Consider the following 19,997-nt stretch of genomic DNA (forward strand, 5'->3'; position numbering starts at 1 on the left):
TATAGAATAATAATGAATAAAGATGTCGGTTCTTCGTTTATTTATATGGTTCAATAGAAGATTTCAAGCCCTTAAAAAGACTATCTGTTTACGGTGCACTGAAGAAGCCTCGTGGTCTAGGCGGTAAGGTAATCGCGTGGCGATTCGTGGGTCCGGGTTCGATTCCTGATCGGTACTTTTCTTTTTTTTTTAAGATTAAATTTTTTTAAATTGCCATTGACTTACAATAATCAGTAATAAACTAAAGAAATGCAGATTTTACGGAAATAAGCGAAATATAACGATGAAATTATAGTTAAAATAATTATTATATATCAAATACGCATTTCCTTAATTTATTATTGATTTAAATAAGTCAATGCTGATAAATAAATATGCTGAAAAAATCATGTATAAAGGCATTGGCCTGCAAATATAAATGACATCGAATATTGGTAGATTTTCGGCAAAGCGAAACGGAAAGATTTTGCCTCGACTCTTCTGCTAGAAGCTAACAGCGAGAAAGACAGAGAGGTCCGAGAAAATATCTCCGCTCTCTCTTTATTCCGCTTTCTGGCAACAATGCATATATGTTTTACCCTATTCTAAGCTTAACGCTCGTGCTTCGTGGTCTCTTCCGATAGATGGCGTTAGGGGTTAGATGGACCTGAGACACGCGTTTGCCAACACCAGCGCCGCCTACCGGTAGGGATTGCCTCGGGACCTCGCATGAGCAATCTCCCGTTTCATCTCTGCCGAAAGCACTGAGAGCTTATTATACCTAAAACACTATACTTCGTTTCTTCTCTGTGAATCACACTTACTATACATTTTGCGTGGTATATTCAATTCTCGCCAACAAACTATACAGCGTAGTATCTTCCAACATGGCGGACTTGGCAACGCTGACGGCTGAACCCATCGTGAGAGCTACGTAGACGGTACGGTAGAAAGCCGGCCCGGTATACATAGAGAATCATTGACATTCTTCCAAATTTTTACAAAGAACCGGTCGTATAATTAAGCGGAATACGTTAATGTAACATTTTAGAAAATGTAATATTCATAATTGCCGCATCAATGGGTAAATGGCAGAGATTGGCAGTCAATGCTCATTTGCAAGGTAAGATTTTAATTTCTTTATCATTAATATGATGATTATTTTAAATCATAACCAATAGATATTGGAATCTTGTGTAATAAATTACTAAATACTTAGATGGTTGTACAGAATGCAATCTTTAGACTATTGGAGGGTGTTTTTTGTGTTCTGAATGCGAGGAATCATTCTTCATTTGCAGATTATTTTCAGTAGTCACTACTGATTATTATTCTCTCTAAAATGCAATCACAGTGGACCAAAGAGAGGTATCGTCAAGAACAAGAGGCATTTGTCTCAAATCATGGAGGAACGACATCTCAGGAAGTCATTTATGCTATATTACCTAATATTTCTAGCATTTTATTAGCTGCTACCACTACAGGACTTATTGGAAAATATGTACACAGAAACCTTAAATTATTACTTGAATTTTTGTTAACAGTGGTACCTTGCATCCTATGCTGTACGCTGTTATCAGATCATGTAATTACTATTTCTTTCACAATGTTACTCATTTCCTTGATAAATTTAATATTTATGTATAACTATGGTAAACATATCTTTAATAATAACATCCATAGGCTATCCAAAAGAAGGCCATTTATCACAAACTTTAGGGCAATGATAAATATTTCCACTGCTGTATGCATATTAGCTGTTGATTTTCAAATATTTCCTAGAAAGTTTGTTAAAACTGAAGCTTTTGGGTATAGCCTAATGGATACAGGGGTGGGATTATATATAATAGCAAATGCTTTAGTTTGTCCAGAAGCAAAGAACTTTAATGTCTCACCAAAGTCAGGTTTTTTGAATAATTTTACTAGGAATATTAAAGATTCTACAAAAAACTGTATTCCTTTATTGATATTTGGTTTTGGAAGAATGGTTGCTGTAGAATTGGCAGGTTATCAGAAGCATGTATCCGAGTATGGAGTACATTGGAACTTTTTTCTAACATTAGCTTGTGTAAAATGTTTTACAAGCATGATATCCAGCACCATTAGCTCAAAGTACTCTTTAATATCAGGAATTTGGATTATATCGATGCATGAATATATTTTAATGACAAATGGTTTAAGAGAGTGGGTTTTGAGTAACGAACCAAGAAAAGATTTTTTCTCTGCAAATAGGGAAGGAATTCTTTCTATACCAGGCTACATTGGCCTTTATCTATTAGGTGTTGCAGTTGGCAGACTAATACACTCGACCTATAGAAACTCTGATGCACAAACTAACTTACAATTTAAAATTTTCAGTTATTCCTTTGATGCAGCATACAATAATTCTATGGTTCTTTGTATTAAATTATCTCTAATTGCTGCACAAACATGTGCAACTACTTTATTTTGTGATTCTTACTTTGGTGTTTCAAGAAGATTAGCAAATGCTGGTTATTGTGCTTGGATTCTTACTTTAGGTAGTATGCTTCTCACATTATTGTTGTTAATCGAGATTATATTGGATATTTTTCTTTATAATTCACATATATCAGAAAAATTGAAATCAAAAGTAACAAACAAAGGAAAGTTTGGTATTAAAGAGAAAGCTATATGTTCAACATCAATGACTCTAGAAATATTTGAAGCTGTTAATTACAATGGGCTGCTATTCTTCTTAATTTGTAATGTTATGACAGGTTTGATTAACACTGTTGTTCATACACTGCATGTAGATAAAATGGGGGCTTTAGAAATTTTAATTGCTTATATGGCTGTGGATTTAGTCCTTATTTTGATATTATTTAGGAGGAAAGTACAATTTAAGCTTTAAACTATTTGTAAGTTTTTACCATTTGCAACCAATGTTAGCAATTATAAGTGTAAGATTAAGCTTAGTGATAACAGCAATACAAATAAATATTTATAGAAAATACTAGTTCATAACATCATCAGTAGATCATAAATAAAACTGTGTGGTGTCTAATATAAAGTACTGCCAATAGAGGGGTAAGCATATCTGTGTATTATATTTATTTCTTTTGTTAAAATAAATATATACATTAATAAAGTAATATGTAAAAAAGTACAATTGGTAACAAACATCGTTGTAAATAGTTTATAGTATATTTATAAAATTATTTATTACTTTGGATTGATCACCATTGATAGGAAATTGAGATAGAGATTGTGTCTCAAAGAAAAAACATTTAGTTTTTAAATATTACAATCCCTGTTTTTCCAGTCCTATGTGCCATTATTAGACACTCGATGAGTATTTTTAGTTTATAAGATTTTAAGATCATCACAATTCTTCCTTTATCTTAGCATTTGATTCTTTGTCAGGTATCGTTTTTGAGAGCTTAATTTTTTTAGTTGTATCTGTATTTATTTCTTCGCCATAAGGGATCATTTCAATAAAATTTTTAAAAGTTTTGTGATTCTTTACATGAGTTTTTGCTTGAGCAACAATTCGTACGAATTCTTTCACGTTAAAGCTATAATTTGTAAATTTAGCATGAGCCCCTCCATCGGGATGTGTACCCTAAAAAAACAGTAGAGATTTTTTTTATATAATACATTTTTAGTACTGCTAAAAATAAGTTACTTAATGTAGGATCTTACAGGATCTTGTTGAATTAATTTCTCAGTATCTTCCCATGTGAAATATTTAACTCCACGTAAACGAGCAAGATCTTTGTAGCATCCAGGATCTTCACAATTATATCTAAAAGAAATTGTATTAAAGATATTGTAGTCTCATTGGTTTTTAATATTTGTCTTACATTTCGAATACGACTGCCCAATCGGGTAAAAACATTAAATGTGTTAGACCTGCTCCATGTATACCAATAAATATATCGGTGTTTCTAGTTATTTTCAATTGTTTTTTAAATGGAATTTTTTTATTATAAACAACTTTGCGCACTTGATATTCGGGATCTTGGCTCAAAGCATTTACAAGTTCATCTTCGTTTAAAATCCTTCTATACTGAGTATCTCTGCTTAAGAGAGTAACACGAATCTTACGATTCTTTCGATCGAGTAATGGAATTTGAAGTCTGTGCAAGATATGATCACTAAATGCTTTAAATAATCCACTCCTTTCACACCCATAAATCTGAAAATCGAATAACTCGGTTAAACTGATCCGGTTTTGTTGAGAAGGCTCCTTTACAAAAAGCACGCATGAAGATATTTGAGAATAAATTAGAATAAATTTAAAAAATGTAGAAAACGCGTTACAAGTGGAGTGTTGTAATAAAGGCCAAAGATTGCTCGCGGTAACAATGGAAACATTAGGTTTTTGAAACAAACAGTCTCGCCCCTAAATGTTTTCAGATCCCACAATGGATTACTGGTGAAAGCATGAAAAGTATCTTGAAACGCTGACTGATAGCTAGAAAAGTGAAATGCGGTAAAAAAATCAGTTCCTGCAAAAATATTATTTTCGTATTATAGCTTACCTGTAACTTTCCCAAATCATAATATGATTGTCCATGCTAAACGCTGTCGGGTGAGAAAGATTCACGTGCAACGAAGCGTAAAGATTTAAAAAATCACAGAAATGATGATACATATTTACTACTGAAAAAAATTGTAAACAATAGTATTATGGTGCGGTAAGAACGCGTGATAAATTATTTTCTTTTTTTTTTTACTTACTCGCATCTATTTTCATGATATAAGTTGGTTTTTCTATAACAACATCACAGTCACCCTCAATTATGGGTCTCCTATCTAACCTTCGGAAATTTCTTATTTCTGGACCCCAGGATTGCAAAGGACTTATGTGGTCTGCATTTTCTTCTAATTTCGTTTGATTTAATCTGCAAGAAAAACGTAAAAAAATATATACTTATCTTTTAAATTAGTCTCATAGTAGTCTGACTAATATATTTTCTTACGTGCAATATCCACCTATTTGTCCATTCTTTAAAACATCCATTTTATATCTTAATGGTTCCTTTCTTTGGAGAAGATCCGTAAAGTTTAACATTACATTTCTGGCTCTACAAAATCTCATGTGCTCTGAACACTCCAGCGACGAATCATCCTTATAAAATAAAAGCAATCCTTTTGTTAGTATTTTTTCATTTATATATATATATATATATATATATATTAAGAGAAAAAAATAATAAAATAAATAAATTTAGCTAACATACTATAAATAATGGCTCACATAAGAGCATTAACCCCTGTCTTTGATTCCGAATGTAACCAAAATCTCCTTGAGCATAGAACGTTTCAATTTGTGCTTTTTTTGTCGCAACCCATCCTTTATGGTGACCAGGACAATAAGGTATGGAAAATGAATTTTTCGGCTCGCAATTATCTTCGTATCCCCAACACGAACTTGTGTCGAGACTATCCTGAATTCGTTGATAATATTTTTTTTAATTCCCTGTAGTGTAAAAGATAAAATGGCTTACCTTATATGGGCAAGAAGAATCGTTGTGACATTTTTCGGCTACCAATGGGAAAGAATTGAAATAATACTTTATGTGAGTCGGTGGTAAATTTATGTCTGTGTAATTACCACGACTAACATCGATCGTAATTAAGAAAAGAAAAAATAAACTATTTTGTAATATAATACAATTGTTGGACATGTTGTGAGTCTAACTGAAATGGAAAAGAATATATGAGAGATATCTTGGAAAGGAATGGATGGGGAATACAAATGAACCGCCTGTGAACGCGTGGGCATTTGGTTTCATCATCGAGAGAGAGAGAGACCATTAGTAGGGACGAAATATATCAACATATATGACTATAAATGGGAAATCTAATATTGAAATTAAGATATCTAGTATTACGCCATAGTTGGAAGAATGCAAAAGTTTATCAATTATAAAATAATCAGTAATACATTAGAAACCAAATATTCGTTGGGAAGCTAGCTGTAGTACTTTAAGCTCTGTCAATAATGTAGTTTTCTGTGCAATTCTTAATTAATTAGGTTAGAATGGAACATCTAGATTTTACAACAAATTTGTATTAGAAAAGCAAGTCATTTTACTTACTTCTGGCAAGTGAGTATCAGTTATTTGTAAACATTTGATTCTTTCTTAGGTTGCTACCTTTCACACTTTTATAGACGTGTAGAGTAACAGTAGCGTCTTCTGTACAATATGGGTGGATAAAAGTATCTTCACTTGAAATTATTAAGGTTTATTGATTTGTGCCTTGGAAAATTATATTTTTATAAGAAATATCCGTAGTTTCAAGTGATCGAAGAGCCGATAGCTTGACACTTGCATTTTGACAGCGAATTTTAAACTAGCTACGCTAGCTACTCACGGACACGGTGTTTCTCTGCGCATCACGTGGGAAAATAACGGTACTTCAGTCCTCGTCTGTAGGTAGAATGGGTATTCGGTAGAACTAAATTTTGTCGTTAAAGTAGAGTTCCCTCCTTACACCGGGATTTGAATTTTTCGATAAAGCACGTAATTTTTGAAAATGTACATCTTCCAAACTAATAAAGGCCATACAAATTTGATATTAAAGGGAATCGTTATCCATAAAGAAATTACAATTATAATAACTACTATATGTGGTATATTTATAGAATTTGTTTTTCTATTTTGCAATAATAAAATATAGATTTTTCCTTGCAAGAAGAAAAAATTTATTTTGAATAAAAATTGAAAGAATAAATTTTTGTTAAATGTTGAAAACGGTAATAGAGAAATCCACGCAACTATAATAGCGCGGCAGATATTTGAGTAAATCGAAGTAGTTGCGCATGCGCGCACTATCCGTATTACAAATTGCGACCGCTACGCCACCTGAACTCCAAACCTTTTTTTTTGAACTAACGTGAGTGATCCCTTTTTAAATTAATGCGAGTGTCACGCCATAGTTTCACTTCTAGTGCGGAACCCGAAATAGCGTCGGTGCCGTCGGTTAATTACCCTAAGAATTAGTAAAACTGTATTTGTGTGACTTGAGTGTGTGCCACAAAAAATTTGTTAATAAAGTTTAGGGCAAGATTATATGAGCTTCAAAGTTCATAGATTTTTATTGATAATATCCCTTTAGAATAGGTCATCAAATATTGCGCCATTTTGAAAAACAGTAGCATGCTGATTTCTGAGCAAAGCAACGTTTTGACCACGTGACCTTTTAAATGACCTCTAATTTGGCATTGGCTAAAGCTCAACACTGGCCTGCCGCCTGACCTTGTTTTACGTTAACGTTAACGATATCATCGCCAGTTGCTGTGCTCGTTGAAGAGCTGCAGTAGGATTTTCGGTATCTCATCATACTTAACTAACGGACACCAGCAGTGTCTGTTAAAAAAGAACTATCGATATGATACGGACCACGTCAACTCTACGTAATGATTTGGCACGTAAGATACTTCGAACTGCAGTTAGAAACAATACTGTAAGGTGCATTGCTGTTCGATGTCTTCACAGAAAACATTCTCTTCTCTCCTCTCTCTTGCAAAGGTAATTATCATACCCTTCAATTACAACTTATTCTCCTCTTAATTTCTCTCTGAATAAATTTTTGTAACTCATTCATAAATCAATTAACCTTAGTCCAATATAACTTAAGTCTCCACACACAATCCTTTAACCTGTATTTTCCCTCCACCTGAATAAAAAAAAAAACAATTTATTACATATTTATAAGTAAAGAATCTATTAGAATAAAATGTATTTTGATCAATAATGTGTTACAAATTATTCTCAGGATTGAAGTTTTTACTACATTACGTTTGACAGTGGCACCATGGAAACAGCAATTCAGATTTTACGGAGATTATCCAGATCATGTAAAAGTACAGCTTCCTGCATTATCTCCAACTATGGAAACTGGCAGTATAGTTTCATGGCAAAAGAAAGAGGGTAATTTTTGTCAAATGTATTTATAATTATGAATTACTTTTAAAGTTTAATCGTCTATTTAATTAAAAAAATGATTGTCAATTTATATCAGGTGACAAACTGAACGAGGGGGACCTCTTAGCAGAAATTGAAACTGATAAGGCCACAATGGGATTTGAAACTCCAGAAGAAGGATATTTAGCAAAAATAATTGTACCTGCTGGAACCAAAAATGTATCTATAGGCAGACTAGTCTGTATTATTGTATCGGATGAAGCCAGTGTAGCTGCTTTTAAAGATTTTAAAGATGATGCAGCAGCATCGCCAGATTCATCTTCACCTCCAGCTGCAGCCGCAGCTCCTGCTGCAGCTACAGCTGCTGCTCCAGCTTCAACTCCTGCAATTCCTGCTACAGCTGCTGCTCCCACATCTACAAAACTCGCAGCTTCTTCCGGAGAAAGAATTTACGCTAGTCCATTAGCTAGGAGACTCGCTACGGAAAAAGGGCTTGATTTACAAGTAAGTTTTGCGTGAATAATTTAACATCGCAATGTATCGTTTCCTGTAATAACTCTTATCTTTTTCATAGGGCTTGAAAGGGTCTGGCTTATTTGGCTCAATTAAAGCGAAAGATCTTGATGGTGCAGTAGCTAGGGTAGGGGCTCCAGCTGCAGGTGTAGGAGCATCAGCATACGCACCCTCTGGTGCAGAGAGTACCGATATCCCCGTATCTAGCATACGAGGGGTAATAGCGAAACGTTTGCTAGAGAGCAAACTGACTATTCCTCATTATTATTTGTCGATCGATATTAAAATGGATGCAGCGTTAGCAATGCGAGAGCAATTCAATAAAATGTTAGAAAAGGAGAAGACCAAAATTAGTGTAAACGATATTGTTATTAAAGGTATGGCTATGGCTTGCAAACAAGTACCTGAGGGAAATAGTGCTTGGTTAGGTGATGTCATTAGGCAGTGAGTATTTATTTTTCAAGGTGTGCTCTACCATTGATTTAAAGAGAGATATTAATTGGAAAACTTTTCCAGATACAACAGTGTAGATGTAAGTGTTGCTGTGAGTACGGAAGCTGGATTGATAACGCCTATTATATTTGAAGCGGATAAAAAGGGTATCACTCAAATTAGTAAAGAAGTGAAAGAATTAGCTGGTAAGGCTAGAAACGGGAAATTGCAGCCACACGAGTTCCAAGGGGGCACCATTACCGTGTCGAATTTAGGAATGTTTGGTATTAAGAACTTTTCCGCTATCATAAACCCACCGCAATCGATCATTCTCGCGATAGGCACGACTGAAGCTAGATTGATTCCTGCCAAAAATGAGAAAGGGTAAATATAATTAAGTTTGCCATTATCTTGGTTTTCCACTTTATCTGACATTTATTTTTTTCGTAGATACAGCACTGCCCAATACATGTCCGTTACTGCCAGCTGCGACCACCGTACGGTAGATGGTGCGGTCGGTGCACAATGGTTATCCGCTTTCAAAAGTTTCATGGAGAACCCAACGACGATGCTTTTGTAGAGAATCTTAGTAATCCATTAACTGCCTGGAGCTACTACATCGAGCAAACATGAACTATGCACAAGCGACTGATCAGACTGATATACGCGGTTCTCATATTTGTGATTAAGAAGAATTTAAGTTTAAGGTTACCGCACACATCACCAACTTTAAACTTACGTTACAAATAAGGATATCAGCGTTTTCAGACAATTTTTGTTTTTCTTCAGAGATATATATATATATTTATGTAAGAGAAACATATCTTGTTAAACATTGTTAAAAATTAAAATCCTGTACAGGTATAATATTATGTTGAACATTAAATTGTCAGGGCTGTAGACGCGAAGCGTATTTGCCATAATATAATCATAATTTTTAACAAGTTTCTAAATAAATGAAACGTAACGCCTATTGTATAGAAGTCTCTTCGTTTATTATCTTGACGAGTTAGGAATTACGTTTTTATATTTTTATTTCAATAAAAATAATGTCAGACGCCCTGACAATTAAATTAGCAAAACTGATTCATACGATTACTTTACTAGGCCAATTGTACATATAACAGGTATAACTATTAAATATTAATACATCCGTCGATATAACAAGTGGCGAGAGTACACTTTTGCGTCTCATACAGGAAATATACCTCGGTAATTTGGCAAAGTGTTCATAGAAAATACATGAAAATGTATACATGTTATTTAATAAATTAGGCTTAAAACCGAATATTCTTCAAGTATTATTAATTTACAAAAAAAGTTGAATTTTATATTTTATCTTATCATTGACTGCCAATTGTTTCCAGCTTCATCTTTTTCTCAAAGTTTGCCGATTGCTGGTAAAGGAAATTTCTGTAAAAGTAAAACATTTACCACGCTTGGTAAGAGAAAATACTTGTCAGCGATGAATACGAGACACGAGAATATTACTTTTAGAAAAAAGAGTGAATTACGCGTTGCCCATTGTTAAAGTGAGTTAAAAAAAATGACTTGCTTCGCTACTCGATTGTTGCTTCTGTGCAAACCGTGGAAAAAGCTTTGCGTGCTCTTTCGGATAATCCTGGTGCGAAAGGAATCCGCAAGGCTATATAAAAGACACTTTAAAGGCAAGGCGCGAAGGTCGAACGGATAGAATGTTGGTTTCCGCGATTTTATCGAGATATCGATTAATTTGCATGAGTGCGATCCCACACTGGCAATAAGGAACGGTTACGCAATCTCTCTCGAATCCTCGAGCAGCAGTTATCAGCTGTTGCGTGCCGCAGGTGTCTTTTCCACGTTCGATGCAATTAAGCCATGTTAGGAAACGATCTCATTGTACTCTGTCGAACTCTCTCCGCTAAAAGGCGCGCGCAAGACCTTATCAGCACTGATTGTATACACCTGCGAATCGCTCTTGCGAGACTCCATTCCTTCTTCGCCGTTTTCTTGGGCTTTTCCTGATTACCATCTATCTTGTGCACTTTGTATATCCCTTGTATTTCTGCCTAGGGAATGCCTTGCTCTTGTAATGTATACGTTAGGTCAGTTGTTTTAACTGGCGCAGTTTGCATTTTCTCAAACTTGGCCAGTTGTTCTATCTGTATACGGTGCGAGAGCGCGAGACTCGTACAGTGGGCTGTGTAACAAATCTCAGGAACCATTGTGCAGAGACTCGACTGCTTTGGAAATGCTTCGATAATGTATATTGCTTTCTATCAACTCCAAGAAGGAATTATATAGTAATGGGATAAAAAACAAAATTTACATCAGTCGTGTCGAACTTGTCCCAATCTGTTGATTAAAGTGCGATATAATATTAAACTTTTATAAGTAAAATTCTTGTTTTTTTCGTTTGTTTTTAGATTATTTTTGCCGTTTAATGGGAAAGTCATCCGAAAAAAAGTTTCATCGTGTGAAAAAAGGACATTTTACGACTGACGTAGCATAATTTTATTGTTTGATACAATAGTATGGATACACTCTTCTGATCTATACGTATATGGAAGCTTTAAACGCAATAATTAAATTTTAAGGAACCAAAACTATAGTTAAGGTTAGTCTGCATATTTATGAAGCATGCAAATTTAGAGAATATTTGTAAACACTTTTTACCTTGAAGAAAAGATTGACAATTTGCCAAGAATATTATAGAGAGAATTGATTGTCAATAAACGAAAGAAATTTGGATACAAAATAATACGAATGATGATTTTACTCTATATATATACATATTAGAGTAAATTAGAGGAAGAAAGCAAGAAAGTATCGATAGGTAAAGGATCTCCCCTAGAGGCTACGGGCCAATAACACGCTGGCCAGTAAATCAATGCTAATCGATGCCAGCTAAGAGGATCGAGATATCGGGCATGCGGAACACAATGGGTGTATATAAGGTACCTTCAGCGACAACCTGCCGTGGCGTGGCGTGGCGTGGCATGGCGTGACCCGGAAAGAAATCTCGTTCGACCAGCAGATACACGGACACACATTCCTACATCTATCCCCATGCATATACTTTTCACTATTGGACTCAGCTATCATTACATTTAAATTTAAAGCTGTGTACTTGCTACCTACACTTGAAATATTCTTCGTACACCCACAATCTGGTCTCTCTCTCTCTCCCTTATTTATATATATATATATATATATATATATATATATATACGTACACATCGAGAGAGAGGGATATATCGAGCGAATAGGAGGCAAGCCTGCGGTACCTGACCGCGGATTGCTACGGATAGATCGAGAAAGCGATTTACATCGATCACGATCACGTCACCCTCGCTCTCGACTCTCGACCCGGTCCCGACCATCTCTCTCTCTCTCTCTCTCTCTCTTCAGTTTCCAAGGGATTTTTTTATCAGCCCCGCCTCGTTAAGTTAACCGTTTGACACCAGCCAAGATTTTTATTTCTCGATAAAGAAATAAATTACTTAACTGCCAAGCATTCTGCCTCGAACGACCTATAAAAGTGTCCGCGAGCCACTTTTCAACCCGTTCTACCTGCTATTTATTATTTTCGCGTTGCACTCGGTTCCATTTTTCCATTGGATTCTGGATCGCGCTCGCGCGTGCTTGAGATACAGAAATCGCAAGGTTTATTTCGCAATTAACGCGATGCATATTCGAGTGGCTTTTCTACACGCGGATAGCTGTAAAACTCTCGTAAATCATAGGCGCGTTTTGATGTTTCTAGCGAGTGTTTTATTGGCAGAACGCGTTACGCATCTTTTCCCAATTTTTCCTCGTAAATCCTGATTGAATCGCGCGAAACGAGCTGCGATCCGGAAGTCGAGCTCGTACAGCTCTGATCAGTAGTATTTCTCGCTCGTATTTTCCTGGACTCGATCCAAAAGAGCGTTTTGGCAATTTCGCTCTGGAACAATAATTGTGTGCATATAGAGTGGCGAAAAAAATGGAAAAATTCGTGAAACGCCGGTTTAACGCGTCGCGGACACGGTGGCGCCACGTGTCGGGCCACATTCTGCGGGGCTGCATGCGTGGCAAGACTGGCACGGCCTACGCGAAAATCACAGAAATAATGTCCCTTCTAGACTCTCCGGACTCCTCCGTAGATACACACACAAGCTCGCGCTCACCTTATAGCGAGCAGACTTCATAAACGCTTTGCTTCGACTCACCCGCGGAGGCGGACTATTTTCCCAACAAAACTGGACCTCCGCGAATCTCTCCTCTCTTACGATATAAACCACGCTTAATACCCAACAGACGCGACACTCTCCGTCCCTTCGTTAACTCGCGCCTCTAGGAAAAATATCTCGCGTAAGAGCAAACTAGTCAAAATTGAGGAATCGCCAACGTTGGATCTTAACAATATCGAGTTTGTTATCTCGATGAATCTATTTTCTCTTCTATCCATGATTATTGGTCGAATCTTATAGGAGGAGGAGAAACGTGGACTCTCTCCACTTTGGTATATCAACCTGTGCTCACAGTTCGTAGTTTCGAATCAACCTGCGCCTTTTCTCTTCGTAGCCCACGCATTCATTTGAATATAACGTATGTATATAGAGAAGTAGCGAGACGTGTCTCGTTCTTTCCTCTCCCTCTCTCTCTTTTCATTTGGAATTATATACTTCCCTCGGTTGGTCTTTATTCTTCCACGGTTTTATCAATGCTTAGTTTTGTCTCTCTCTCTCTCTCTCTCTCTCTCTCTCTCTCTCTCTCTCTCTACATTGCGTATATATGCTTGTACTTATACTTTATAGGGAAATTTCGAGCATTGGCGCGTTGCATCGGTCGATAGCACTCGGTGAGAAAGCAACGAGAGATTTGCGCAGCTTCTTTGGGCCTCCGGTTCCAGAATTTTCACCAACGTCGCAGAGATTTATCTCGAATATCGTGTCGAGGTCACGGGGTTACGGTTTCTGTGCTCGCGCGTCCGTGAAGTTAAAAATATTGCATGGGGGCCACTCTGCTCTCCACTCACTTAACATTTTCCTCCCCCGAACATCCGGAAAGTTGAAGTCTTGGACTTTTGGGTCAAGACGCAGCTGTAGGTTTTCAATGTTTCAGTTTTCCATACTCGAAAATGGATACGGTATATCGCGAGTCTCGTTATTGGGAAATTGCTTTTAATTTTTAGTAATTTAGGAAGATTGAAGCTCGAAAAGCGTCGGTTTCCTGCGTGTAACGCGAAATGGAATTGCGAAAGAAAAGAAAGGCACTTGCGAGGAATGACATCAGCCAGACAGAAATATGTGTACAGCCCGTACATATACACGAGCAAGCGTGTTAACCACGGTTAGAGGGTCGCGAGACTAAACTAGCAATAAAAGTCGATCTTTTCCGAAGAATTTACTCGAGCGCCGTAAGCTTTCGCGAAAGTCGAGGATCGGATTTAAGGACGCGAAACTTTAAACCCGCTTCCTCGTCCCCCATGCAATATTTCAACTCTGACGAAGCCTTTTATCGAGCCTCGCGCCTTCCTCTCGGTTTCGGCTTGCGAAATTTCCTTCGAGTCGTTGCCGAAGAAGCTCAACTTGGTCGTAGGAAGAATGAGATGACCTCCGTGCGTTGGTCATTTTCAGGCCAACGACAAGTGGCAGCTTTGCGTTAGTGAGAAGTCGTAAACTGGAGTTTGTAATCGAGCGTTACTGCACGCGTATAACTATATAGACCATCGAGGAAAAAGGACTTGGCTGTGCACACGTGGTATTAAATTCATTCCGCGCTGCGACAATGCGACCGCCTAACTCCGTCGAGGATCCTGCTCCCAGAGAACAAGAAGAGGAAGAGGAGGAGGAGGAGGAGGAGACCACACGTGCTCGACGAATTATCCTCATTTCTCCAGTCAATTACGGTCCGGCTATAAATCAAAACTATGTCACACGATCCGAATCTCTCCGGTACCGTCCACCGAAACACGATTAATACATTAGCAGCGAGAGTCCTTGTTGTTGTTTACTTCGCTATAGGTTTTGTCTATCGAGAAAACCGTATACATAGACGATAAACTCGCGTAGATTCGAAAACTGCTTCGTGAATGTATATATATACACGTCTACCATGAAGATTCCGCGTTGTTAGAGAAAGAGAAGCTTCGTTCGTTTGACAGTTGATCTCGCGCGACGTTTGTAGAGGTTTGCTGAAAGTTTAGAGAGATACGCGGAATGTCGCGAAGAGGATTCTGGTGGCTTTGCATCGCGCGCGAAGCTCTCGTCTCTCTCTCTCTCTCGAGGGATCGAGTTTTGGTCGGTGCGGCGCGGCGGCGCGACGCCCCGCGTCGCATAGCTAGTGTTCACGATTCGACCCGGGCTTCGACCTCCGGGTCGTAAATTGCGCGTCATAGCGGTTGTCACCGGAGCTCGCTCCTCTTTACGAGCACCGCGCGACTCGCTTTAGCCCGATAGATACCAGCTCGCTTGGCCAAAAGGAGGAGCCCTTCGTCCTTCGACATCCTCGCCGCGCAGCGCGGGCGGTCCTACTCTTCAACTTCCCTATAACGAACAGTTGCACGCGCCAAATACAAACTCGCATCTCTTTTATTCCGCTCCACGTGTTTTCGAGTAAAACTTTGCCATTTCGAGGACTCGTGTGTATATATATATATATATATATATGTGTATATAGTTCAACAGTAGAAATTCTTTTGTTTTACGAATAATAGTGATCGAGTCGATCCAATTCATAATCGCGAGTAGAAGAAGGTGTTTGGATGGAAGTTTTTCTTAGAAATTTCAAGCTCGGTGTTTTCATCCTCGGGTTATACGGGGGCGCGGCCAATGAAAGAAGCGGGAAGAAAGCATGGGAGCAATAACTGCGCAGGCAGGAGGGCCTAGTTTGTTCCTATAACGTCTCTATACCGACGCGAACTCTGTATTAAGCTTTCTCGTAAAGTAGAGGAAGAAGACTACTTGGGTCCTGGCCCATGTGGATGCACCGCCATTTTTCTACTCCGGCCACCAAGCACCAAGGCTGCTTTATGTTGGCTGTTGGACGCCCACCACCAAGCCGCCACCGAGAAGAGTCCTCCTCGATTTCTTTATCGCCTCTTTTACTCGCACCAACTGGCCGTTCCAATCTCTCAGGAATGCCGATTTCCACGGCGATTTAATTTTTATCGCTCGTCTTCAAACGCTTCGTTCGATTTGACATTTTAGTGGAAGCTTCGCTCATGTGCCACTTGGTTCCACTCGGCCTCTCTCATCCCTTTCCATCAAAGCCCCTATTTATACAGATTTACGATTATTCTCTCGAGTCTCGATTAACACCAAAGAGTTTTCTCTCACTCGCCACAGGTGCGCATTTCGCTCGATCATAATTGCTACCAAGTTTCTTCATCTTTATATTCGTGTTCCGCTCGCGGAGGAGGATTTTCGCATTTCCATATATGTAAGGGAGGGGGGGGGGGAGGGGCGTCTGGTGTGGTCCACACGATACACCGCACTAGCGCACGGAGATAAAAATAAAGACGGAAGGACACACCTGTGGTATTTGTGGCGGCACGTGGGCGTATCGCGATAGGAAATCTCATCGCGGAGCAGCGCGCGCACCTTCGAGGACACTTCTCCTTTAACGATCCGATCGCGTCTATGACACTACACGTACATACGTAAATAAGGAATCCCTCCTAACACACACACATATATATAATAACAGGTTGAGAGACGGCGCGCAAGTTTAAGCGTCCTTGATCGTTATATCTGCAGCAATAATGTTTGCGCCTTATTCCTCGGTTGCTGGTCCACCTTGTCGCGCTTGGCTGGTGTCAAATTAAACCTTAATTGACCGATCTGCTTTAATCGTGTGTAAAAGTGCAGCATCAGGCGCATATCACACGCATCAAGACAGATCGTTTTCGGCCGTGCTGCATGCGCGCGCGCGGCCTGCACTCGCAAACCGGTTTTTTCAAGCGCATATACCCCGCGCTATATATACACCCATGTGCGCACCCCGCTCCCCACTCGTACGACGCCCTCTTCTTGTAACTCTTTTTGCTCGGCCAAACATAATTTGATTCGAATCGATGTCCGAGCACGCGGGACTCCACCGCCTCCTTCCAGGTAGCCCGATATATATACCCGAGTCTATCCACTGTGATTAGTTAAAAATTCTACCGCTCAACTATACATATATCTCATTAGTATATCTTTAAGACTTAAAAAAAGAGTCTCGTGGTGATTTTTTCTATCCCTCGATCAGAACGCATTCACCTCTCGTATACATGATATTTTCCGCGTATAAAGGCTTTGACGTTCATGAAAAGTCGCGCGAGCGTCGATATTCACGTCATCCTGAACTCGCCGCGCGTACGTTGTTGCTCGCAATCGTAAATCGCGAACCGATGGATGGATAACTTATTTGCTCCTCGGTGCCAGCATTGGCAGAGAGGAGCAGCGCGCGTCGTTATCCTTCGGGAGAATCGTGAGTCGAGAAATTGGAAAGCGCGAGAAAGGTACAGTCGCGCTTTTCTTATCTATCTGATAACTTTGACATTTCCAGCGATGCGATGCGCCGCGCCACTCCAATGGCCGCGTGATTTTTTCTTGCTCTCTTCGCAGTGTTGGCGCGTATCGACCCTTCGCATCTGCGTCTCTGGAACCAGCGTGACGAATTTCTCGCGATTCCCATCGCGTTAATAATATCAGCCTCGCCCTGGACCAACTCCTCCAATATATATATATAGCTATAGATATACAGGTGCCGGATATTAAATTTGCCCGATTCATCTCCAGGTGGGGAGCACTTGCGAGAAATCGCGTCGATATCTCTGGACAAATGCGTTCTTCGAGTAATTATCTCTCTCTCTCTCTCTCTCCGAGCGACGGTTTTTCTTGCGACTAATAATAGTCGCGGCGGATGGACATTAATTTCTTAAACGTCGAGAGCGATCAGGTCACGTTGCAGATAGGTATATGTTTAACCAGTTATGGCAGCTTGTCATGTCGTAGTTGGAGTTGGTTCTGATCGGAGGACCACCCTGGGATTCGCTAGCGCATGCCGGAGGGACCTTGCTTACCTTCCGAAGCTGTTTACCTCTCTTTTTCTCTTCCTTTATTCTCGATATACACATGCACATATATATACGCTCCTCCTCCTTCTTGGCCCGATTTATATTTCTGCAAAAGTCTCAATCGCCGGTGCATACACTTTTTATCTTGCATATGCGAGAGAGTGACGTTGCATATAAAGAGAATAAATTTTCTTACGTCCGTTAAATTTATTATCCGCTCGATAAGCATATTGCTTAGCGTCAGTTAGGTAGAAACTTTAGCTGTCTCTGTGTATTAGCGTCTGGCTTCGGTCTCTTCTTCACCGCGTGCGCGACTCTTTTCTTGCTTCCTCCCCCCTCCACCCCTCCCTTTCTAGTCGTTTGATTCATAGACTCGTCGTCGGAGAGCGAGTGCGTCGCGAAACGGACGGTGTGTTGTGGTGTTTGCTTGCACCGTCTACCCCCTCGCGTGGTAACGTATATATATATATATATATATATAGATGTAGGTACTTTGCGCGTCACGCTGAGATCCGGTCGAGTCTCGAGTACGGAACGGATTAGACCTTTCCTCCCTACCAGAAGATTTACGTCCATTTGTCACTGATGTACCTCCTCACTCTGAAATACTCTTGGCGCACGGTAAATAACGGCAATGAAATTTTCACACCCCCCTCCCTCCGCCCTAAACCAACACACATGCGCGTCGGGACCATTATCCTACTTTACTCTCTCCGTATCTTTGAACCTATATAGAGGAATATCCATGGAATTTTCTTTTTCGAGCGCATCGATAACGGCGCGGATTGTCTCGCGCGAGATCTTCCGTATTGAAATAGCAAAGAGAGTGAAAGTGGTAGAGGGGGGAGGGGTAGGGATCGAGCGGCAATTATCTCGGAAATAACGACACTCGGTTGGTAGTAAATCAGGAGGTCAATAATCCGACTCGTGATTAGACGCGGAGGTTAAACAAATGTGGCGGTGTATTGTGTACAAGCGGGCAGGATTAATTGCTTGGATTTGTCCGCGATCCAGTATTGGAGAACAGTGCGCGCGCGCGCGCGCGTCGATTGACTATATATACTTGGATCACTGTCGCTCGCGCTAGCTCTCTTTGTCCTTTCTCTCCTGCGCCAGCCGCGCCCGAATTCGTCTTCGAGAGAGAAAGAGAACCGAATCGTCGATTCGATCTTTTAACAACGAACCGCGATTATTGCCAAAGCGAAACTTGGCCCCGCTCATTAGATTTAGCCGGCTCGCGCGCAATTATCGCAATCGCGATACTATTTTCACGATGAGTCGCGATAAGATCCGGCACAGAGGTCGCCCCAATAGAGACGCAATCTATAATTACATCGTTCCAACTAGACGTTCCACCGATCTCGATCCTCTTGCAATATCTTGACATTCCGTTTCATCCAATTATTGCCAGAGACAATAAAACATCCCATTTTATTCTGCCATTTCCCTCATATTTATATATCTATGTATATGTATATGTATTTTATTGTAAATTTTTGCACCAAAGGTAAGTGCAAAATCTCTTATTAATTTTATCCTTCTTGTACCCGACCTCCATATAAACCAGTGCAAGGTAAATGATAAAAGACTTATTTTCTTGAGTATCAAGATTTTCTTTTGGACATTTTAGTCAATTTTTTATATTGGTATATTTGTAAGAATAAATATAATGATGAAAAGCACAACTATGTAGAGATTGGCAATCTTTAGAATAAATTTACAGTTTGGTTTAGAGTAGATGTTTGTATGTATATGTAACGTGACTGTGGTAGGACCAAGTCAATAATAATCACACACGACATATCCTTGTACTCTAAGAATTAAATAAAGTTTATTGGAAGCAACAATTATCATAAAACGATTCCACGTTCACCAAAATGGACGTCGGGTGCATAAAGGAGTACTCGTCCATTGTAAGAAATAATTTATTCCAATATATGTGTATGTATATAGAAACATGTAAAATTATAGAAGAATTAAAAATACTCGCTTAAACACGCGATTCCAGTGAATGAAAAATTGTATCATGGCTGGTAAAAGTATAGACTTGCGAATATACTAAATTTTATTGAAAAATGACCAAGTGTCCGAAGTATCGCGTGCAATCTGGTTTATTGCAACAAAGTAGTCTGGCGTGAAATGGTTGTTAG

General features: G+C 39.1%; 3 protein-coding genes across 5 annotated transcripts; 2 read left to right on the forward strand and 1 right to left on the reverse strand.

The window, feature by feature from the left end:
* The first annotated feature begins 851 nt into the window (after positions 1-851).
* On the forward strand, positions 852-2,880 carry LOC136779588 (uncharacterized). Its single transcript, XM_066737243.1, has 2 exons — positions 852-1,102; positions 1,281-2,880. The coding sequence occupies exon 2, from the start codon at positions 1,322-1,324 to the stop codon at positions 2,849-2,851; it is 1,530 nt and encodes a 509-aa protein (XP_066593340.1). The 5' UTR covers positions 852-1,102; positions 1,281-1,321; the 3' UTR covers positions 2,852-2,880.
* Positions 2,881-3,020: 140 nt separating this feature from the next.
* Eogt (EGF-domain O-GlcNAc transferase) lies at positions 3,021-6,365 on the reverse strand. Of its 3 annotated transcripts, none has more exons than XM_066737242.1 (10): positions 6,048-6,365; positions 5,454-5,646; positions 5,187-5,393; positions 4,926-5,074; positions 4,684-4,847; positions 4,485-4,602; positions 4,264-4,417; positions 3,804-4,138; positions 3,643-3,745; positions 3,021-3,562 (listed from the first exon to the last, which is right to left on the reverse strand). In XM_066737242.1, exons 2-10 carry the CDS (start codon positions 5,631-5,633, stop codon positions 3,323-3,325), a joined length of 1,650 nt encoding a protein of 549 aa, XP_066593339.1. In that variant the 5' UTR covers positions 5,634-5,646; positions 6,048-6,365; the 3' UTR covers positions 3,021-3,322. The 3 variants fall into 3 exon arrangements, with proteins under 3 accessions (XP_066593339.1, XP_066593338.1, XP_066593337.1); XM_066737241.1 differs by having other exon boundaries at positions 4,485-4,605; positions 5,454-5,642; positions 6,048-6,363; XM_066737240.1 differs by having other exon boundaries at positions 4,485-4,605; positions 6,048-6,362.
* A 510-nt stretch (positions 6,366-6,875) lies between these two features.
* Positions 6,876-10,110, forward strand: muc (dihydrolipoamide S-acetyltransferase muc). The gene is made up of 6 exons (XM_066737244.1): positions 6,876-7,481; positions 7,729-7,883; positions 7,975-8,381; positions 8,452-8,834; positions 8,907-9,206; positions 9,273-10,110. Exons 1-6 carry the CDS (start codon positions 7,342-7,344, stop codon positions 9,400-9,402), a joined length of 1,515 nt encoding a protein of 504 aa, XP_066593341.1. The 5' UTR covers positions 6,876-7,341; the 3' UTR covers positions 9,403-10,110.
* Positions 10,111-19,997: the final 9,887 nt, after the last annotated feature.

Source organism: Prorops nasuta, unplaced genomic scaffold (assembly GCF_024137725.1).
Source record: "Prorops nasuta isolate Cenicafe-Biocafe unplaced genomic scaffold, Cenicafe_Pnas_1.2 PNAS00017, whole genome shotgun sequence".
NCBI lineage: Eukaryota > Metazoa > Arthropoda > Insecta > Hymenoptera > Bethylidae > Prorops > Prorops nasuta.